Source organism: Pipra filicauda, unplaced genomic scaffold (assembly GCF_003945595.2).
Source record: "Pipra filicauda isolate LSUMZ 115617 unplaced genomic scaffold, ASM394559v2 scaffold122_size2191957_pilon, whole genome shotgun sequence".
Lineage (NCBI taxonomy): Eukaryota > Metazoa > Chordata > Aves > Passeriformes > Pipridae > Pipra > Pipra filicauda.
The window spans coordinates 1,193,028-1,217,275 of NW_024103685.1; the positions used below are offsets into that span (position 1 = coordinate 1,193,028).

Genomic DNA, 24,248 nt, shown 5'->3' on the forward strand with positions numbered 1-24,248 from the left:
CCAAACTCAGCTATCTGGAGCTGGCCGAATGCAAATCTTCAGAAAGCAAATAGCCCTGCTTTCTTTGGGTAATGCTCAGAATTGCCAGATAGCAGAGAACCTGACAGATGGTGAGCAAGAGCCATTCACGTGACAAAACTTCTGAAAATGTTCTGTTTTGTAAAATCTTTAGGCATGTGGCTTTTTGTTCCAGTTCTAGAGAACACAATGTAGAACTTCCTGTGGAAAAGCCCTTAATTTCTGTGATCTGTTGTCACCATAATTTGGGTTTCCAGTGTCTTCTGTCCGCTTTTAACCAATGTGTCAGGGGCTTATTTGGCTGTCTTTTAAAACTCCCCCGTAAGGTTCCATTACAAAGCCCTTGTGAAGCTAAGAAGTTTTGGGATGCAGAAATAAATAATGCCTCAGTTTGCACTGAAAGTTATCATCTCCATCTGAGTCTGATATCAGCCCTATACTTGTAAGAGCAAGATAAAGTAGACCTTGGATCATGTATTTTAAGAGTATATTCTACTCTGTCCAGAAAAATATAAGGATCATTTGCATACCTCATCTACCAGTGCTGTGAACTACTCATGCAAGGAAGGCATGCAAATTGTGATTTAAGGGGTAAGTAGACAGATTCACAGAATCATAGAACAGCCCAGGTTTGAAGGGACCTCAAAAGATCATGTGGTCCAAACTTTCATGGGAAAGTGAGCCTGAATGAGATTATCTAGCACTCTGTCCAGGCTCATCTTGAACGCCTCCAATGATGGGGAGTCCACCACATCCCTGTGGAGATTGATTGTTCTCACTGCACAAAAATTCTTTCTTATACCAAGATGAAACCACTTTCTGTGTCTTATCCTCTGCCTTATCTACCGCCCCTTATCCTCTCAGTGTGGCTCCTTGTGAAGAGAATCTCCATCTTTAAGTACTGGAAAACTTTGGTGAGGTCCCACCCCGAGCCTTCTGTTCTCCAGGATGAAAACACCTGACTCCTTCAGTCAACTTGTTCTTTAATAAAACAGAGAACTAGTAAGAAGGAAGTGACATTATTGACACTACCATACATGATTTAAAAAAAAAAGTCATATTTGTAGTGCAGGTTTTTCCTTTGTTTTGCACAGGGAATACAACTCCAATACCATTTAAGTGGGAATGAAGTAGTCTGCTTTATGGATAGTGAGAAAACATAAAGCAGAAGAAGGTCTGACAGCAACATTTGCTTTCACTATAAAGCTTTCATCTGGAGACAGCAATTTCCAGTAAAAAATGGCTACAAGTTGGAACTTGTAAACTGCCAGTCAATAAATCCCTGCAAATTTTTCATAAATGGAAAATAATTTTCAGAGGAAGATTTGTAAGAGTTTGGCTTGCTGCAGTAAATCTTCATCAAGAAAATAAAGTGGAGATGATAGGTGGATTCTGCTAAAGTATACCAGATTTGAAGTTATTTCCATGGAGCAGAGTAGAGCTTGTGCCCAGAATAGCTGGACACAAGGCAATCTACAGTTGCTGTTATATTGTTTGCTTTTCAATATGTACTTAAAAATATTTGTGTTCAGCCTACAACTCATCTGTAAAATTTTGAGTAACAGAAATTGTCTAAGTTATTTTTAATGTGGAAGTTTAATTCAGTCATAAATATATAAGCATGATCTCAACCTGAAAAGAAGCAATTAACTGAGTTTAAGGGCTTGTGGTTTGGCTTTTAGATACGTGTTTGTTGAACTGACCGTTACGGAGTAAGTGCTGACTCTTCACTGATGGTGCCAATTACTCTTAATGTGGAAAATCTACTCTGTTTTTCTACACTGTGTTTTTATTTTTTTGAAGTGGTAATTAATGACGTGAAATGTAGCAGACTGACCAGACCAGAGACTGAAGTGCTTTTCATCCTTAGTGAGAAACAAAAAGGGTAAATGAGCTGATTTAAAGGTATCAGTTCAAATTGCCAAGAGACTAATTCTGTACTTGGTTCTTGCACTGATTTCTTTGATGTCCTTTGGGCAAACACTTGATTTCTCTGTTCCCTAGCTTTCAGCATGCTAATAGTAAATCATGCTGTTGTCTCCCAAAAGAGGAAGAACAGTACCAGTTTTTGAGTCTTTTCATAATGAAATGTGTGTTATTCACAAACATGCATTTTATCGTAAAATCAGCCCAAGAATAATTTCTATCCAGGTGTCTCAGAAAGCACCTTTAAGAGTAGATAATAGGTTTAGTCATTGTTCTTGTGTTTCTTTACAGTACCTTTACTCCTGAGTGTTGCCTATTTAATTTGCTCATAGCTGCAAAGCCAGCAGGATTTGGCTGGAGGCACTTCATTATTGGATAGTTGCTCTAGCAGAGCCACAGTACTACAGCCAGCCCAGAATGCACAACCTTTGCATTCAGACTGCCTTGCTCCAGATCATTTAGGCAGTTTCTTGAAGTAGTTTGCTACTGCTCTTGGACATCAAGAATTACACGGAAGTCAAAAATACCTATGACTAAATCTAATTTTAAAAGTTATAAAACAAGACTGTACCTTGACATAGACACCCTCGTGTGTTTTTCAACCTCAGTTCTTGCCAATAATCTTTTCACTTAACTGGTGTAACTAGTTTGTAACTAGATGCCCACCATCAGCCATGTAAACTGTGTTCACTGATGAAGTGCAATAAGAAGGGAGGACTCAGTAGCACATCATCTGTTTATGTTTCTTCAGTTTTCACTCCTTTGCTTCGTAATAAAATCTCTCTCCAGCAGTTCCCATACTAATAATGACCTTGATAACACACAGTACTTGCTTGAAAGAGTTAGAAGAAGAAATCAGGGTTTTTATTTGAGTTTGTGAAAACATACTTGAAAAATTGTTCTGCTTTAAGTTATTTCTGCCCTTTCCGCATACATATGCAGTAAGGTAGCAGCAAAGAGCAGGAGCCAGACAAGATGTTCTAAACAATTGCCATCTGGGAGACACCACCAGACAGCTGCAAGCAAAGGGTAGGTACTTCCAGAGTTTGCTAACAGAGAAAAGAGTCTCTTATGAAAAGGAAGAAAGAAGGGAATGGAAAGGTCATACTTACCTTTGCAGTCTTCGCATTAATCAAAATTTGTGGAAGAGTAGAATGCATCAGCTTAACTGACCAAAAAAACAAAAAAGCCAATAAAAGTAATTTATATTGCCTGTACACATACTATAATCCTCACAATGGGAAGCCAGGGACACCAAGACACTCATTTTTCATATGCCTAACAGAAATTCAGGCACACTTTGTTCGATATGCAAACTTCATGAACCTTCGCCAAGTCTAGTGTAAATAGCTTCCTTACTTTCTTCTACTGGGTAAATTTGATCTGAACTTGTCAGGTCCTGTAACATTTAAATGGAATAATAACTTCAATTTCAGATGAACTAAAAGAAATAAAAACAAAATTCTGCTTCATGATGGAAAATGTCAAAATTTACTGACACTACTTTAGTACTAATAGTATTAATGTTGTGATACTCGTGCAAAAAATGTATGGGTCAAATTTCCTTTATTTATGTGTAGCATAGGTGATACTTACCTGTGTGTGGCAATCTGTGGACTTCTAGCCACTGTTAAGGTTTCAGGAGTGCAGTGGTAAGTGTTCACATGAAGAGGTTATTTTATTTGCCTAAAGCCTTTAGACAGATTTTGGACATGGTGAACAGAGGTGTAATGCCTGTACAATTCAGCTGTGACACGATAAATCAGATTTAGTGGTTTCCTGTTTTTCCACTGAAGCTTTTTCCAGTTTAGTGTAATCTATTACCGTGTGTAGACTGCATGTGTTAGAGGTGTTTCCCAAGAGCACATAGTGCAGCAGGGCCAGCCTGGAGTAAGCTGTTGTGCCAGTACTGTTTGAACATTTATGTAATCACTCTTGAATACGATTAATATGTTCCTAGTTTGGCCATTTTATTTTCTTGCTTATAGCTAGGCGGTAGACTACATCAGTACTCATTTCCAATTTTCTATCAAGGAGCAGTCATTTCTTCTGATGTGTTTAGTAGTGTGGCAGCCAGTTAAAAAATGAACAGTTATTTACACTTACAGGGGACATACAGAATTTGTAGTATTGATGCGAGGAGTTCATGGTATCAGTGGCAAATATCTTCCTTCACATAGCAGATAGGTCAAACTATTACAATCTGTTCCATCAGGCTAAGCATAAAATTTCTCCTCCCTTATTGTCTTATGGTAGAAATTATTTTACAAGATTCCATATAAAATATTTTGGTTTTTTTCATACTAGCAATTAAGTAATTTTATAAAGTTTTATATTACCTGTAAAGTATAAATTAATTGCATCTGTTTAATTTATAAAGCAATGTCCATTTTGGAGTAATAGGTAAAGATGACAAGTATGGAATTTCCTGCCATGTAGCATAACTTGCTGTAAAATGGTAAGAATAAAATGACAGTACTGGTATTGGCAGACAAAGTATACATGTTCTGTAACAGTATTTCTGTGACCAACCTGTTTGCTATTGTCAATAGCATATTAATTCAAAATGTATCTCTTTTGGTTCTAATTAGTCTTTCAGCAACCTGGTTTGGTGAAATGTGTCCCTGACCATGGCAGTGGGGTTGGAACTAGATGATCTTTAAGGTCTCTTCCAGCCCTAACCTTTTTATAATTCCATGATTTGACTATAACTTGTGTACCATACACGTTTTCTGTATATAACAGAACTCTATTGATGCTTGCTTTCCTTGGGTTAAAAACAAGTCATCAACTGAGTTTTTAAATTTCATTTTTCTTAATGCTAGCCCTGATTCCATGGTGAAGACTTCAAAAGTATTTTTTTAATAGGAAATAATTCATGCCTTTAATATTAAAGTCTACAAATTCTACTCAGAATTATTTTCAGTAGTAAGCGTAATACCTTCACATGAAATTCACTCCTTCATCCTTTGTTTTAATCATTAAAGGTGAAATTTCCATCTATGCAGAAAGTTGGAGGTTTTATCTTTAATTCCAAAAGATAAAAGATTTAACTTAGTGTCTTCTAAAATAGGATTAGATGTAACATGGCCTTGAAGCTATATCTCAGGCTAAAATCCAAAATTTATTTTCTAAAAAGTGTCTGATACCCAGTTAGATTTTAAAAGTTTAAACAAACCAACAGTCAACATTTTCTTCACAATTTGGAAGGCAGCATGGACTTTATTTCACTGAAGTCTTTAAGAGTCTTACTGAGTGAAGAGTAAGAAAAATGAACTGAATAGAATAGAAAGTACAGATTAGAAAAATAAGTGTGAAGAAGCCTATTCAGATAAAAAGTTAATGGTAAACCTGTTACCTGATCACGATGATAGAATCTGAAAATTCACGAAGCATTTATTTCAAGTAATTTCATTGGGAAGAACTTCAAACGCTCTGTTACACCAGTTGAAGGAATGTATTTCATCCTTTCTTTCACGGAACAAAGTAGGCTTTAAGAAATCTAAATTTCACAGTTGAAATCTTTACCCATGAAGTTACCTCAAAGTATACATCTTCATCATAAAGCTCTATATACGTTCTGCTATTCAAAACTGATACTGGTTTCTTCTGAATGATTTATAAAGTCTGGAAAGCTTTATAATTAGTTTTTAGAATCAAGCCCCAAATTGGGCAATTTTTGTTTTCCTAGTTTTCTTTGAAAATTTACCACATTGTTCTTCTAAGGAACCTGGTGTAGCTCCTTCCAGGTATCGTACAAAAACCTTTTCCTCGATACCATCACTCAGAATATGGAAGCAACATTTCAGCATAAGGCAAACATACATAAAGTCAGTATTAACTTCCTACTGATGCATCAGATTTTCAAAATAATAGGCTTTGGATCCCAAATCCTGCCAATTCAAAAATATTTTCTATTCCTCGTCCTGTCTGCTTGCATTGTAACTCTCCACACTAATAGCAGCATAGTCAAAGATTATGATGTTACTGTCTTTGTTAATAACAACAAAACATATATTTATTGAGCTAGCTAAGGACAACAGTACAAATGAAGACTCCTAGAAAATGTATGCTCTTTTAGGGAGAATTCTGATAACTTTTAGAAATATAGCTCAGTAGTTAGTTGCATAAATTAAATTATAATGACCTTCTTGATAAAATATTTTATCTCATTTCTACTAAAGTTACTAGGAATTTTTGTGCTTTTCTTAGTGTTTGACAGCCTCCTTCTGAACCTTTGGGATCATACCAAGTTTTGGGGGTTTAAGAGGAAGAACATTTACTAATTTCCAATTCACAGTGGCATAATTAATTAAAAACAGCTAAATAACTGTCTAGAGACTTCATTAGATTTCTACTTCCTTGTTTGCCAAAGAACTGCATTATGTAGTAATGGAAAGTGCAAGTAAGTGGAAGTGAGATTTTAAATCTGGACAACTTAATTGAATAAAAGCACTTGAAATCCTATTTCATCTTGCCAACAGCTGCTGCACCTATTTATAGTCAAGTAAACATAAATGTTTTGATATTTACATGTCATATGTAGTATTTGATGACCGGAAGAATAATGTAAGGCCTTCTCTTGATTTTTTTAGTAATTGACCTTAGGAGGGTTTTAAGTGTTCCACAGCACATTTTTCCATAGAGAAATACTGCTGTCCACACAGAAGGAGTGATTGTTCAAGATCAATTACTGTACAAAGAACATTGCTTGCCATTTCATCTTGGACAGATTAATATTTCCTAGGCATTCTCTCATTTTTTCTATATATTGTTCCCTCTTTTTCTTCCTTTTTTTTCATCTCCTCTCATCTTTTTTTTCCTTAATCTCCATGGTTCATGCTTCAGTTCTACTGCATAGAATATCCTCTGATCCTCATTTGTTTATGGCTGCTGATTGGATCTAATTCATGCATTCTTCTCCATTCAGATATTCTCCCTCTAATGTTTCTCCCTTTTTCCAATTTCACTGGTTGCATTCTGCTTTTGCATTCTACTCAAATTTGACAAATTTTCAGAATTTTCATTGTTTGAGTGGCAGGGTGGGTTACAAGAGCCATGTCTACTGTGGTTGTGTACCTGCAAGACCTCACTTGGCTTCAGAACACTTGGATCCACAAAATATAAAATATCTAGTGTCAATAGACTTTAATTTTTATGACTGATAAAAAATTACTGTTCTCACTAAAGCTGAAGCTGTAATTAATTTAAAAAAATCCAACCAATAAAAAGACTATTTAGCTCAGTTAGGCATGCAGAAATTATCGCAAGTAATTTTCATTTGCTTTTGAAAGTTTGCTTCTTAATTACTTTATGGTAATATTTTATGGAAATACTTCAGGTAAACTGGAAAACTTAACCTTTTAATCACTTTTAAGCTTATTAGAGATGTGAAATATTTGCTTCTTGAAATGGTAGAATTATTTACATCATCAAATAAAACCACTAGCACGAAATTAAAAAAAGCAAAAATATAATAAACAGCCACTATGTCATGGTAACTGTGGGTTAGAATCATAGAATTATTAAGACTGGAAAAAACCTCTAAGATCATTAAGTCCAGCTATTGACCACTTACACCTCCACTAAACCATGTCCCTAAGTGCCACACCTACACATCTCTTAAATACCTCCAGGGATAATGACTCAACACTTCCCTGGCCATCCTTGCCAATGTTTGACAACCCCTTCTGTGAAGAAATTTTTCCTAATACCCAATCTAAATCTCCCTTGGTGCACCTTGAGTGCATTTGCTAATCCTATTGGTTGTTGTCTGGGAGAAGAGACCAACCTCCACCTGGCCACAACCTCTTTTCAGGTAGTTGTAGAGAGCAATAAGGTCCCCTCTGAGCCTCCTTTTCTCCAGGCTAAACCCTCAGCTCCCTCAGCTGCTCCTCATAAGACTTGTGCTCCAGATCTTTCACCAGCTGCACTGCCCTTCTTTGTACACACTCCAGCACCGCAAAGTCCTTCTTGCAGTGAGGGCTTGGAATTTAATATGTGGGTGTGCTTCTGTCTTGTGGTTTGTTTTCTGTTTCTTTCCTAATAATTCATTATTTTCTGTCCAAGATTTGGGCAGACATTTTCACAGAATCTCATACAGCACCTCTAGTTTATCTTGAGCAGCAGCAGTTACTTTGCAGCTACTTATGAGGCATGTGAACCTGGGGAGTGGAGGTTCATATTTGAAATGTTTAACATTTATCAAAATTCTGTTCTATTTGCTGTTGAATTGTCTAGTGAATCAGTACCATCTCCTCGCAACTCAGTTTTTGCTTACCCCAGTAATGTTATACTTTCAGCAAATTTTATATCTTAGGTAATATCATCATTTACACTCTTCTGTAGATAATTTAGGATGATAATGAACAGTTCAGGAACTACTAGACACAGTTTCTGTGGTTATTCTCCCTTCAGTGTGATAATTGATCTGCTGTGCCTTACCTTTATTCCCACCTTTCTACCTATTGCTTTTCCCATGTCCTGCTTGATACCTTTAGAAAACATTTGGAGGAATCATGCCAAGAGCTCCCTGGGAATCCAAGATAATATGTAACCAGATTTTCATAACCTTATATGTTTACTGTTTCCACATAAGAACACTCACAGAGTTGTAAGACATTGTACCCATCAACAAAAGTTACCTTGAGTCTTTCTTTTGCACTTATCTTTATTTTCACTCATTCTAACCTTTATTATAGTTCTTATCATGTTGTCTGTTTGGGTGTCAATTGTATTAATTTCTTTTTTCTGGATGTCTTTCTAAAACCTAAGGATATATTTTCCAGCTTTAAGGTGATTAAATAATAAATTACACACTATGATTAACAGTTTGGCAGTCTAATGTTTAACTTGCCTTAAAACACAGATTGACTATTATGTTGACCCAACTAGATGCTTTTCTTTATTTTATCAATTTATTTTAAAATCTTTGATAGTTTTTGCTGCTGCTGTTTTCATCAATGCTATCTCTTCCTTCTGCTTTTAGATTCTGCCACTATAGAAGAAATAGGTCACACGCTGAGGCCTCTTCTCTTTTTGTAGAAAAAAAAAACACTTATGAAAAGGTTTTCTTTGAGCTATTTTTGCCAGTTAATATCTGTCAGTATTTCTGTATTTTTAATAGCGAGTTTGTCTGGCTGAACTGACAGTTTTCTACAATTATCTGTGTAAATCCCATGCAATGGAGCAAAGTGAGCGCTGAGGGTGGGGAGAACAATAGGAACATGGGATGGCATAAAATGGACTTTTGCAACATTGGGAAGTTTGCCCTCATCCTTCATTTTGATGACTACAATGTACTGTATTTTACTTACCAGTCAAAGAAATTAACTATAAATAATGGACAAAGAGAACTCTTTAAAGGTGATCCTGTTTGTAATAACTGCCTTGGGGTTTTTTGTGTACGTGCATCCAAGGTAACCGTGTCTGATCACATGGGAAATCATATTCCTGTTATTCTCTGGAAAAGCTACCTCCACACTCTTTGTTGTTACCCTGCCTGAGCTTTGCTGGTATTTTTCCTTGAAGTGTGTCTCAATGACACCAATAAAGCTTATAAAGCTTTTAACTCCTGGTGGACTTTAAAATCACAGCATTATTCCTATAGGAAAAAATACATTATTTTCAGCATTTTATGCTCTCAGTTTGCTGGAGGTATGAAAATTGTTATAAAGAGGATTGTATTCTTTATTGGTTTGAGTGCAGTGAAAGAGGCAGTTATTTTTCTAGCTGTGGCTGCTGCATGTTCTTTCTATTTTCTGAACTGCCTGGTCAGAAGTGGGTGTTCTGTGATTATGGTAGCAATGCATCACAGTGATAGAAAGTTAATGGTTGGTGTAGTAGTAATTCATATTAAAACAGAGTTAGAAACTAAAAAAGTGTCATGGTTCTTCTTAACCAGCAGTAATCTTGCAAGAGTTAGTGCTACCTATTGCTTACCCTCACCCAACTTCAAAACCTCCACAGTAGCTGATGTCCCTCTGATTCAACAATATTGTCTTCTGTAGTTCCTTCAGTAACAGATAATTTGTGCACTGAAAAAGCTTGTGCCCTCTTTTGCTATTCACTACCCACAAATTCAAGTGGTTCATCAACTCCACTAGTTATTCACATGCTCTGTATCTGCCAAGTTTTAAACATGGGTCTCCTCCCTTGAAATCCCATCTCAGATATATAGCTGGCTGTGGCAGTGCCTACTGGTCTTATGCTTTGAATGTGCTCTCATAAAAGATCCTGTGCCTGTAGTGTCCAAACACAGCCGACTGAAAAGGGAGTTGGCAGGCTGCCAGCTGGGCCTTGCCTTGAGTAGGACAAAGAAAGGGAGAATCAGTGACACTGTAGTGGGGCCAGGAAGGTTTGTCATCATACAGGGCACCATGTTTGAGGCAGTCATGACGTAAAATGCATTTCCTGGCTGATGCTCACATGCACGAATTCTCGGGTGTCGTGGAGAATGAATTACATACTTCCCCACCAAACATTTGCAACCAAACAATTTGATCACACGTTTGCAGACTCAGCAGCTGGAGTTGAAGAAAGTAGGAAGATCTGATGTGCTAGCAGCAACTGGCAAGTAGTATACAAGAAAATCTGAAATAATAGCATAATAATTATACTACTGAATAGAAGTAGTCTATGCCCAATATTTTGGGTGTTTTACAGATGCTTGAGACTGGGGAACATGATTTCATCTAAGACAATTTTCAAAATCGGTGTATTTCCAGTAACTGGATTTTTGTGAATATTTTTTTGTTTTGTTTTGTCTTTAGCAGGTTTGCTCAAAAGGGTGCACATATGACTTTAAATATTAGCACAGAGTTTCATACTGGAGGGGCGAAGGAGCAAAGTGTTCAGAAATATCTTATGGACACAAGTTCAGACAGTCATTAGGGAAAGCAAGACATACAGGTTTTGATTTTCCCTATTTTGCCTTAAAGAATCATGTGAATCAAAGCTCAAACTAAAAAGTTGCAGTTTCAGAGGAAGAACCAGCAGGAAAACAGGCAACCCATATTTTGAAGGAATCTGGGTTTCACCCTTCTGTCATTTCAATTTAAAGGGACAAGAGATATCAGTAATGGAAGAGCAAAAAGCCCATGATTTCTGCCAAATTGAAAATAGAAAAATTCAAGAATAGTTATAGTGAAATTAGAGGAAAAAAATTGTAAATGCAGACTTGCATTGTAAGTACAGAGCTAAATTCCACCAGCCGAAGGCCTGATTGCTGTTGTGATATTGGTAGGTACTTAAAAAAGTTGAGGTTAGAGATGACAGGGAAACTATAAATCCAGTTTTAAACACAGGCCACTTTTCATGACAGCGTGCTGAATGAACTGTGACCAAATCTAGTGACCAAATTATGCCGTGTTCTGTTTCGCTTGGTGGTTAAGTCTATCTGTTGGTTACAGCTTGGTTATATTTCCTCCATCCTCTGCAGCTGCACTGTTTCCAGTTTTCTAAACAAACACCTCAAACAAATATTTCAGAGGTGAAGTTATAGCACTGCTCAATGCCAGCACCTTGCCCCTTGTTGGTCTGCTTCATGAGACCTCAGGTTGCAGCTCCATAATTTTTTTTTTTTTTAGTTTTTGGTCAACATGAAAACTATGGTGCTCACTTAAAGTCATTACATTTTGAGGTCTCAGCAGTCTGCCTCTCAAGATACAATTTTATTAAGAGGATAAAAGCAAACTTTAATAAGAGGCACCAACGGTTAGTGTGTCATCAGATCAAATCCAGTGGGAAAGTATCAAATAAAATTTTTAACAGGCAATACTTAAAAAGTTTTCAAGAGGAGAGTTTGTGTATGGCTAGCAGTGAGATGAAACTTCTTTTTCAAGGAGTTACATCTTTTTTTTTCCTCTGACTTGAGAATTCTTTACTTTTTTTCTTTTTTCCTCTCCTGTGAGTGAAGAAAGGTTTTCTGCTCTGGTTTTGGTTTTTGGGTTTTTTTTTGGTTCCTTCCAGAAACTGTAGGCCAGCTTCCCCTTTCCTTCAGTCTTTCATGGTGACATGACTTCTGTTGATCTTGTCTAGATAGAAGTTTCTCAGGGTTATGTCAGACATTTAGGTCAGTCCCAATTCATCCACAGTCTATGAGCACATAAAGCAATACTGGTAATACATCTCTGCAGCAGAGTAATGAGAGAAGCTCTCAATCACGCATGAGAAGTAGGACACAGTGGTTATGTGGATAATTATGATTAGATTTATTGCTAATGCAATATCTAAACATTGCCAGTGCGGTATCTAAATAGCAAGTGTATCATCTAGTACAATGAATTATAGGTTGTGGTCTCTCCTGTTGAGTCATGAGCCTCAGTAAGGCCTCCCTGCTTTCTAAATTTCTTGGAGAAGTCTAGGTGCAGCTAAGTCCACTTAATCTCGGATTCGGTCAACAGTCTATGTTTAAAGGGCTATAATACAAGCAGGTTTGGCTAGAAACGTTCAGGTTTATAGTCTTTGACCTTGCAGAATTCACAAGTACCAAGCAACAAAGCATCTATGTAGCTGATCTAGGATTTTCTCTCTGTATTTAACTGGATCTTAGTGCACTTTACTTACCTGTCCAAAAGTGTTCCCACTTTCAGGTTCGATGTACTCTGCAGGCGTCCCTGCTGGGGATGGGTGAGGTTGGGGGAGGGTTTGATGGAGGGTAGGTTTCCATCCAGAAACTGTCTGCAACCTCAGAAGACCAGTTTACCCAGTTGAACCAGTCTTCAGAAGCATTTTATATCCTTTTGCAGGCTGATGTAGATGAAAGTCAGTCACAAAAATCTCATCTCCCCATCCTGGAATGCATTAATTATGTGAGCATCCAGAAGTTCCTTCTGAAATACCCGCCTGGTGTTCTTATCTTAGGACATTGCCCATCAGAGGCAGTGGCAGAAAGAGGTGTGGTGAGGTGGAGGATGCACCAAGGCATAACTGTCTTTCATCACTCTTACAGTCCCTGTTTTGCTGGATGCTTTTGTGAGGAAAAGAGTCGATGTTTCAGGTGTGCATCATTGTTTCTAGACTTGAAATACACCCCATGTTATAGATCAGCTCAGGCTGGAAGGGTGGACATTATCATGCCTTGGGCAGATGAGGATTCATGGCTCATCTTTGATAGGTTTTCTTCCTTATCCTGCTTAGTGATGCTCCTACCAGTGTCTCTGACCTGCTGATGGCATTAGCAGCCACTGTCTAGCACAAGCACAATCCTACCTATTTAGGTAAGCTACTGTGTTGACAGATAACTTCGTTTTGGTTTATGAGGGGTATCTTGGAATCAAGTATGAATCTCATTTTAACTGTTGGGTTAAATAGTGCTTCTGCCTTCACCAACTGTTTTGTCCTCACTGAAATAACTTCCACTGAGTGCTGCTCCCCTTACAAATTTGATCCTTCAGGTGGCAAAAAAGAGGGGGAGTTATAGTGTTGTGGGTGTTCAAGAACTTTTCCAGTTGTTTTATTTTCTCCCATTTAAACACCACAGCCAGGCCCAGAGAGTGAGTCTCTCCTACACTTTTTGTCAGTGTGAGAAGCAGGTTGTATTTTATTACTCTAACTTAAAGTTAATCCTTTGCAGCTTGTGTTCACACTGGCAATGAAATTACAATCGGAGTGAGGTGAGAGTAAGTGATGAAGTCTTGGCATTCAACACTTACAATGAATGTGCTCTTGTGAAGTTCTGACTCGTTATTTCTTTTTCCAGGCTGCTGTGTGGCTTAGCAAGGCACTTCAGTACTGTGGTGGATTTTAGATTCAACAAATAACCCAGAATAATAAACACTTTATTGTCCTGTGGAAAGGGAAGCTTTCATTTGTTTGACATTTTTGTATCAAAAAGTATATGAAAAACTGGCAAGTTTGGATGTTTCCCTGTTTCTTACATCATACAATATTCAGGACACAAAATGCCCCAAGTCACGTTCCTTGTAGGAAATCTTTCTTCAGGATTGAGCTGCACAAGAGAACATAGACTATGAAAAAATGATGCCTGAAAGTGGAGCACAATTGGAAAATACCCTATTTTTCTTTTCTTGGTCCCTCAGAGAATCCTGCAGGGCACTTCAGATGTTGCAAAACTGTAACTATTACGGTATGATACCATAAAGAGTAAATATAAATATATAGACTACATCACCTATAGACCTGACATGTGTAAGGAAAAGTAGAATCCACACTAATCACTGAAAACATATCCATTAAGGGTTTCAAAGAACAGAAACATGTTGATTCCAAGGAAAAATAAGGAACATTCATCTTTTTTAATCCCTTCCTGTGGATATTATCATAAGAAACAACTTGTTCCACTGATACTACCATACCCTGCAATTTAAGATGAACAAACTATCATCAGTCCATGCTGTAGCTATTACACTAAGGAAAAAACTGCACTATGTTTAAAAAGAAAATAAAACCAAAACTCAGCCACCAGAGTATGTTTTTCATTCTTTTGATTTCATCAGGTTTGGATTATCCCAAAGCACTGAAAATATCTGGCTCTCTTGTATAACAAAGTATATTAAAAGTGACTGGCATTTAATCTGTCAAGATCACTGTCTTGTAATGGCACAGCAGATGGCTGGGCAATATTATTTCTCACAGAAATGATTGCTAATCAATCTATGTACATGTGTTGTTCACTTCACCCACTCAGCTAAATAAAGTTCAACAGCAGAGTGAACCATGGAATTTTTAGCTTTTTCTGAGCTTTTAACCCAGCAATAGCATTAAGAATCAAGCCTACATTCACAGCAATATTTTGATTTTATATAAAATACTTTGTATCCTGTTGAAATGCAACGTGATCATAAAGATGCATTTGTCTTTCACCTGAGGCGTTTCTTTTCCATTAGCTATTATAACTCACAACACTTTCCTTTTTTTACCTATAAAAATTAAAACAGTGATTTGAGTAAATTTGCTTTTGAATATGCCATTCCACTTTTCCATGGTATAACTACTAGGAAGTATATCTGGAACCTTAGATCAGATAATCAATGTCTTCAAAGCACGGTGTCAAGAGCAGAGGAAGCTGAAGTCTACTCTATTCTACCAGTTACACCTCCATGAGCACTGTCTCCCTCAGATTTTTTATGTGATGTCTCTGGCTGCAGTTTTTATTCATTGTATAGTAGTTGACTGTAATTTGAATTATGCCTTCCTGATGAGGCTATTTGGGTGTGATTGAGAAGGTAGTTCACATTGCATATTCTTATACACAGTGACTGAAGATTGGGAAATAATAGTTGTGTAGATATCACATTTCTGCATGAATCTGTGTACACTTGCCATCTAAAAAAAACCAGTATTTTTTTTTGCTTCTATTCTGTTCCTCCAATTTTTTTAAATTTTTTTTCTGACTATATATAAACATTATTCTTTTTACTTGGCAACTTTTATGTCTAAAAGCATTTCTCTCAGACTCCTTTTTTTTCTTTTTAACTAATCCACTTCATAGAAGTTTTTGATGTTCCTAATCTACATGTGCCATTTTTGCAGATGAAATGTGCTTCTTAAGTGAAAATCCTCTAGCTTCACATGCAGGAATAGCTGGGGGATACATAAGCTGTCTGAATTTAAATTCTAAGAATTTAGGCATGTTGGATTAGTCTGCTGCTGGCTCCATTTTCTTTTTCAAGCTCATGGTTTTGTTTCCTAAATCCTACTGTTCTACTTCATTGGCTTCACACAGTAATTTTTCAATCTGATTTTAGCAAATTGAGATGTATATCAAAGTGTTGCCTTTGTTGTGTCTGTAATACACTGGACAACCTCTTGCTCAGAGATTAGAAACATCCCAAGAGCTGAGTTTTCTTTCTATGTTGTAATTCTACTGCTACTGCAAAAAGAGCAGCAGCATTAGTCCTCTAGCAGCCCGGTGTGAGGCAGACGTACAGTCTTGTGGACATAATTGACCAGGTGTAATTTTGTAACCATCAAAGTGTGAGCTACAGTGGATCTTAGGTTGGTACTAAAAGGATATATTTGTGCATTTATATGTATGTAATGCTGGAGTAAGTTGATGAATTGATAGCCATAAAAAAATGAAAACTAATTATCTATTAATTAAAGAAAAAAAAAGAGAAGTGACAAGTTTATATGTCCATATTAATGCTTAGTGGCTAAAAGGAACAGAGATACACCTTAACATTGAGTTAGTGTGGATTCATTCTAGCTGAATGAGATTACCTGAGGTAAACATATAATCAACTTAGTCTCCATACATAACTTGAGAAGAGATGTAGGCTGCTATTGGGAAAAATTTAAACCTTAAATAACATTGATTGGCTTCTGAAAAAGGCCAGGTCACTCTTTCCAATTTTTTATAAAGAACTAGTAGTGAATACGTACTTATATTTATGACTCAGTGGTCAATGAGAGAAATACAGGCTCTTACTCCTACTGTAGCCAACCTTGCCTGGAGTAAAGGCTGTTCTGGCAGGAGCTTTGAAATAATTTCTTCTCCAATTTTCTTCATCCCTTTTTTAGGCTCTATGTTCCACTTCTACTTGACCATCTAGAGTCACAGAGTAGTAATATAATTCAGGTTGAGAGGGACTTCAGGAGGACTCTAATTCAACCCCTTACTCAAATTAGTGTCAAGTGTAAGCTCAAACGTTTTGCCCAGGACTTTATCTGTTCAGGTCTTGAAACCCTCCAAGGATGCAGATTGCACAGTGTCTTTGGGCAGCCTCTCCTGCTGCTTGGCTGAAAGTAAGAACTATCCCTGATTTGATTTATTACCATTGTCTATTTATTTAGGTAGTTAGTTAGTTTTATTGCCATGCAACTCCATAAAGTTCTTGGCTCCTTCATTTTGCAATCTCCTTTTAGGCACTGGAAAGGTACTGCTAGACACACTAAAACATTATTTTTTTCAGTCTGACCTAGCCCAGCTCCTCCAGCCTCTCCTTATAGGGTGCATTCTCCAGCCCCAGTGATTTTGATGAACTCCCACTGGACTCACTTCGAGTTTGTTGATGTCTTTCTTGTACTGTAATGGACATGATATTCATAACTGGACATGGTAGTCCAGATGTGGTCTAAAAATTGCTGGGTAAAGGGAAATAATGTAAACTCCTTGTGATCTTGAAAAATATTACAAATCAGAATCCAGGAAGAACATGAAACAAATCTGGAGCCTATTTAGTTTCTGCTAAATCTGAAGAGAATGAACTCTCATCTGCGTCAGAGCTCCCTGGCAAGCCCTGTCACCCTTGTCTAAGAAATCCTTTCTCTAAAAAATGTCAGCACATTTCTTTCTTTGTTTTTCTCTCATTCCACAATGTATTGGGTCTGGCTGAGATGGAGTTCATTTTCCCATAGCAGTCCTCACAGTGCTATGCTTTGCATTGATAGCTAGAAAGGTGTTGATAACACACTGGTGTTTGGGCTACTGCTGAGCAGTGCTGGCACAGCATCAGCTCTGTAACATTCCTTCCCCAGTTGAGAGCAAGATCCTGGGAGGGAACACAAGTAGGCCATCTGACCCAAACTAACTAAAGGGATGTTCCCACACCGTATGACAGCTCAGATATAAAAGCTAAGGAAAGGAGGAGGAAGGGGGGCATTAGTTGTTTACAATGTCTGCCTGTTGAGAAACTGTCATGCATACTAAAAGCCCTTCTTCCCAGGAAGTAGCCAAACACCGCTTGCTAACGGGAATAGAGAATAAACTTTGTGCACGCGTAAACTTTGGCTTTAGTAAACTGCCTCACCTCAACCTATGAGTCATTTTCCATCTTACTCTCTCTCCTCTGTCCGGCTGGGAAGGGGGGTGATAGAGTGGTTTGGTGGGCACCTGATGTCTAGCCAAGGTCAACCTACCACACATGAAGATACATAATACCTGCAAAAATAAAATTTTTTTGAATTGGGAATAAGTTCCCAATAATGTGAAGAACAATGTGAAGAATAATGTGAAGAACAAAGAAAAGCTTAATACAATTAAAAGGCAGATGAAGTGAACCAAAGTAAAAAGAACCTCAGCAACTGACTCACTAGAGAAAGCATTGACTCAAAATTTCTGATCCATGGGATAATAGAATTTAGCAGCTTGAAATGAATTAGTAACTACAATATGTGAACTTATAATAATTAGGACAAAGTTCACATGGACATTTACAGACATCACAAGCACAAGGAGTGAAGCAACTACCTTTTTTCTGTTAGAGACAATTCTTATAGGCTTGCAAGTGGGAAATGGCTTGTTAATAGCATTGTGGCATTTTACAGCAGGCCAGAGAGCTTGCTGCCAGAGAGAGTGTGTTGTATTTTCTTAGGTAATGGCTCTGCTGGAGGGACACGAACCAGTTTGCTAAACACAGAAATGGCAATAATTATTTGGTATCAAATAAATCCTGGTAGAGTTATGTGGTCTCAGCTAAGTACTGTCCAGATGCCCTTTCTTGTTCCTTTCACGTGCTTGCTGGCTTTGGGTTAGTTTAAAGATGTCCCACTGCTTCTCCTGTATCTCCTATGCCAGTGAATGTCTTCAGGTGAGCAAAGAGTGAAGGATGGAATTTTTTGGGATGCTGATAAGTATGGGTAAGTGAATAAACCTGTGTTTACTTCTCATATTCAAAATAACGATGGGTGAAGCATAAGTGAAAGTCTGTGTTAACAAGAACGCAGATATCAGGATTCAGATTTCTTTCTGCCTGATGATACTGTAACTGCTGATCAGATGTGTCAGTGATATTTTTAAGAGGCAGGGCGAGACAAAGCTGTGATGCAATATTTATGCTTGCCATTGCTGAAAGCCAAATTAAGGCAATAGGAAGAAATAAGCACTTAGAAGATGAGCACTTAGAAGATGAATGTGAATCTCTGTAACTTGTGGTGGTACAACATGTTTTTCTTACTGCAAATATGCATCCTTACTGATTCTGCATACTTTATGGATTCATGCTGATTTCATATTTTAATAAATTTTTTAGGCAGATCTTGCTGGTTTTGTCTTTTTCCTTCTGTTTTTTGCCTTTTTCTTCCTCCCCTTTCCCATCTTTCCCTTATTCCTTAGGTGTTCATTATGGCTTTTTTATTGGTCTTTTAAATTTTCTCATTGCTGGTGTTGTTCAGCAGCAGTGTTGTCCTCTCTAGCACCAGCTCCTGTAACTGATGGCTTTGTCATATAACTTCTAAAATTAGAATGCTTTGGTGGTTGTGGACTGATATTAGCGGATTTTGCCTGGAAAGTTTTAATGGTAAAGCAGAAATTGCTGTACAGATATTTTCAGGATTTGTACTGGAGTTGGTACAAGGTTGGTAAAGAAATATGGTAAAAAGATAGAAGGACTTAAATACTGCAACAAGACCATGACTCCAACTACTGCAATTCTCTTCTTCCAACATTGTGTTCTTATCAGACAAATAATGACAATACTGAGCTAAAGATTTCAGGGTCTGGTACTGGACAGTGATTCACTGAAAATACAGGAGTACACGTAAACCTTACTGTTGCATACTAGAATTTTTTTCATTAAAGTGAATTGAATTTGTCCTCTATGTGTCCAGTTCTGGACTTGTCACTACAAGAGAGATATGCACACAATGAAGAGACTCCAAGAGAGGGCTACAAAGATGTTTAAGGGCCTGGAGCAACTCTTCTATGAGAAAAGATTCTGTTCAGTCTAGAGAAGAGAAGGCTCAGGTGGAAACTCATCTATATGTATAAATACCTGGTGGGAGCACGTAGAAAAGTTGGAGCCAGTCTCTATTCAGTGTTGCCCAGTGATAGGCCAAGAGTCAGTGGGCACAAACTGAAACACAGGAGGTTCCCACTGAGCATCAGGAAACACTTTTTTTACTGTGAGGATGACTGAACAGTAGTGCAGGTTGCCCAGAGAGGTTGTGGAGTCTCACTCCTTTGAGCTATACAAAAAACCACTTGGACATGGTCCTCAGCGAGCAGTTCAGGATGTCTCTGCTTGAGCAAGTATGACATGACCTCCAGAGGTCCCTTCCAACCTCAACTGTTCTGGTATCCTATGTCTCTTTGTTATTTTCCCAGTAACAAGAAACTTTTAAGGAAATCTCTCTCCTTTACAGTGGCTCTGACAAAGCTAGTGAGGAAGATATGTAATTGGAATCAACTATTTTAACATGTAATCAGAAACTGTTTTAAAGAATAAAAGTAGGCTGCACCATCAGAGTAAAAATGAGGGCTGTTTTTAGCTTCAGAACAAGTGAGTGAACATTGAGGTAGCTACCTGCTAATGCCAATATAAGTAGTGGAGCTGCAGCTGCAAATGGGACATTTAAAGCTATTTGTGAAGGAAAGTACAGGGGTTTTTTTGGTTGTGTTATTATATTACATAGAAAAAGAAAGGTCTTTCACGATGGCAAGACTTTGACTGAGAACAAAGTGGTTATCTGCAGGAGATCAGGTGAATCTTAACAACAAAACTAAACTGCTGAAAGGAAGTTATTTCACTTTTAAAGTTTATCTTTCTTTTTTCTTCAAACAGTGGAAGCTCTACATTTAGGAACACTGATGGCAGCACATGGCTATTTCTTTCCAATCTCAGACCATGTTCTAACACTGAAGGATGATGGCACCTTTTATCGATTCCAGGTAGGTATTTTCAGTATGTTCTTGACTTGCCCAAATGGAGACTAATATTAAAAACCTTGCACGAAGGTTCACAGCAAATTTTAACCATACTTTGTGTCTTACATAACCTGGTAAATGGTGAAATTTCCCATAAATTAAAAAATGGTAAAAGGAATTTATTTATAAATTTTCAGCAAAGTGTTAAGATGATAATGACCATTTTGATATCTGGAAAAAAGTATGATAATGCTAAATGTGGAACTGTCTCTCATGAAATGAATTAATATAATATTTTGGAAATATAATAAAGCAAATTAAATTATCTTATTGACCCTTATTCCTCGCATAGTCTTAATTTGGAAAGGAGGATTTTAATTATTAAACCTATAGCAGAAATCTGATAAATAATGGAGAGTAATATTTATTTTCCTTCTTATATGAGGATTTCCTTACTGGTGACTGAATAGTATTGGAGCAGTGTGTATTCTTCTAACAAGTGCAGACACATTTTTACATTGATCTGTCAGTCCTGTTGCATAAAACAAACATGCAGATGCTTCAGAACAAGCTGGAAGTATTTATGTGTATGTATGTATGTGTACGCCTATAATTACAAGTATATTATTCAGATACCTACATAGTTGTGTTTTATTATATTAGATTTCAAACTGAGGGCCTGGGAGCAGGAGTGGGTTTTTTTTCTAATAATGAATAGCAGACTAGAATTTTGAAGAACAATACTGCCAGTGACCTGAAGCAAATATGGTGGCAAATTATGTATTCTACAGAAGGAATTAACTTTGCTTGCCATGTGCCACCTTTGGCAATGGTGGTTTTTTTCTGTATTGCTCTTCCTATTAGGTGATCCTTCTGGTAAGTATCACCAACAGCTGGTCCAAGATCTTCCCTAGATATTTATTGCTTTGAAATGGTATGATGATTATCACTCTGAAATTGAGTTTGGTAATTTTGCTTTCTTACTTCTAACTGTGTAAAATACAGAATAGTAATATTGGATAGAGCAAAATCTATTGTCTTCAAGACAATAAACTATGTCTTAAAGATTGTTTAAATAAGGAGCCATCAGGAATAAAATAAAACTAAGACTGTGGTCTTTAAAATTCAGAAGAGAACTGTGATACATTGGGGGCCAATCATAGTCTCAAACACTGTATTATATTAATCACTGTACAATACTTTCATCAATATTTTGGCTTAAGTTCTATAGATCCACATAAGGGAAGAGAATGACTCATAATATTTTTTTAAACCAGAATCTTTGCATGAATACACCCATCACAGTCTGGCACGAAAGAGAATTATTATTGCATACCTGCAAACAATATTATCATATTTTCATATTTAGAGCCTGTGAGTCATACAGTGCAGAAAACTTGACCTTCAGCAGAATGGAAAGTTAGATGTGGATATGGGTAGTACAAAGAGCTGTCATTCCAAACCTCCTCCCCTAGATCCACAGCTACCTTTGATCCTGGTGAGAGTATTTGAAGGAAAAGGTTTATTTTAAGCTCATAGGGCTTCATTCTTCGCAGTATTCAGTATAAAGAAGAGAGATGGCACATGACTTAAGGGGCTTATTGATGAGGTAAATGGAAAGGAATCATGGAGTGATTGAGGCTCCACTTGCTGGCTTGTCTCTGCATAAGCAGAGGTCAGAAGGACAAAGTATCCAAGGACTTAATTTTGCAGAGCATGGTACTCGCTCATGGGAGTGCTAGCCTTTGAATTCTGTCCAGCTGCTGGCCTGCTTCTATCTCAAGCATGGGAAATAAGCACCTCTGCTGGCATGATAGTTCAACTGAAGGAAAGTACAGGCTAGAATTAGCTGCACTGTGAACCACTGAGACTGCTGCAGCTACACTGCTGTGAGCTTTCCTCAGAGAGATCTAGAGCCTACATGTTTGGACATGAAGCTTCAGTGAGGGCCAGACTGTAAACTTTATCAGTTTATTTACATAAGTTAAGAATTCGGCGCCTGTTTGACAAGCATGTATGAAATAAGATGGCTTTCCTCGAGTGTTGCTCAGTCTATATCTGCAGTGTTGTTTGCTGTTCTGTGGTACCTTTTGCATTGCTATTCCTATGCTAACAATGATAAAACAATGCAACTTTAGCTGTCAATGTATGACATGAGAAAAAATTCATAGTGGTGTCATACTGTTAACTGGAGTTATAACAGCAAAATTCATATGATTACAACTCCATGTTCCCCACCAAAGTAAGACTTGTATAAAATCTGTTACTGAAGCTGTTAAATTGGAAGATGAAGACAGCATGGTCAATGGGGAGGAAAGTTTGACTGCAAATGTGTGAATTTTGCACTAGAACAGATGTTCAGGTGCTTTGGAAATGGTACCCTCTGAGTATTGGACAGGATTCTAAGATTTCTGGATATTTTAATAGAAAGAGAAAACTGTGCACCTGCCAGCACTGAAAAGTTCAGAAGCCATCCCTGCAGAGAAATCTCTGCAATTTAAAGAACTGTCCTACAAAAAACAGACTAGCTGTAATAATGTTCTCCATGCTCTTCATGTTTTGTTTTCCAAAGGGTGACACATTCCCTCCTGATAGTATTACATTCAGTTTGTTTTAAACAACCTTCTTTTGTATAGAAATAGGTAAAAGCAGTGGAGATTTTTTGCTTCATTTGGGCAAATGCCCTTTTCCAGGCAAAAATTATACTTTTTCAGTTATTACTCTCGCCATCAGGAGGCAAGAGTATAGTTACATCTGCTTTTTTAAATAATATGAAATAAAATAAATAATTCTGGATCATTCTTTGACCTACTCAGGTGTTAATTAGGTTAGTTTATGTGATATCAATTTAATTCAAAGGAGATGGATCTAAATATTAATTGCCTTATTAAGAGATGACTTTTTTATTAGTCTCAATAAGGAAAATGAGAAAAGCTGCATTACCTTTTCCTATTAATTTAAGCTTGAGACCAAAGAAGGAGCTGAATACCTTCTAACCACCTTCTTCTACCTGAGATTAAATAGATATGAGGGGCCCAAATAAGAAAAGCAAGCTTCACCTTAGATTGTCCCTGGGCCAGGGATTACCCATTGAGACATTTCATCTGTGTCCACGTATATTTGTCCCAGTGAGGAATGCCTGACTTGCCCTCTCAGCTGGTAAGCTTCTGCAATAGAATCCCAGGAAAAATATGTTGATTTCCTCTACAAGTTCCAAATGCGTACTAAGTGTCTCAATGTTAATAATGAAATATAATCTTCCTAATATCTTTTGGCTTTAAACAAACTTCTAGGATACATGAGATTAGTGATAATCACACTTCCATTTAATAAATTAATTTTCAGAGATGAGGGTTAGGTTTTGCTGTTGTTTTGTAACTTCTAAGATGAAAGGCACAAATAACTGAGAAAAAGTGTGAAAATGGGAACACTTTCTTGTGAAAGCATGAGTCTGATGAAGATAGCAGCAAAACTCATGGACCTCGGCAAGATGAAGATTTGGACTGTCATGTCTTTTCCTGTTCTACCACTGGGACCACTTTCTTGGCAAATGCTTTTAACCTCACTGGCTTTGTTTTCCTGTGCCTGAATTGGGTCTAGAATTATATAGCAATTACTGTAAGGATCTTGAAGTGTCTTTGCTGCAAAATAGCTTAGAGTGTGAAGTGTTGTGGATCTTCATGTTTCAAGTGGAATGACATTGCTTTACCCATCTTTTGAGTCATCCTTACCTGCCTAGCTACCTCTTGGCTCAGTC

At 37.3% G+C, this 24,248-nt stretch overlaps 1 protein-coding gene across 12 annotated transcripts in view; it reads left to right on the plus strand.

Annotated features, from left to right (window-relative positions):
• Nucleotides 1-24,248, plus strand: part of RGS7 (regulator of G protein signaling 7) — a 274,166-nt gene that overhangs the window by 170,002 nt on the left and 79,916 nt on the right. For all 12 annotated transcript variants that reach the window (XR_005566261.1, XM_027750669.2, XM_039388723.1 and 9 more), the window contains exon 5: nucleotides 20,409-20,515. Coding sequence is in view for 11 of the 12 variants with exons in the window: in XM_027750669.2 (XP_027606470.1) it covers nucleotides 20,409-20,515 (107 nt within the window). In the remaining variant the exon portion in view is untranslated. The remainder of the gene's footprint in view (nucleotides 1-20,408; nucleotides 20,516-24,248) is intronic.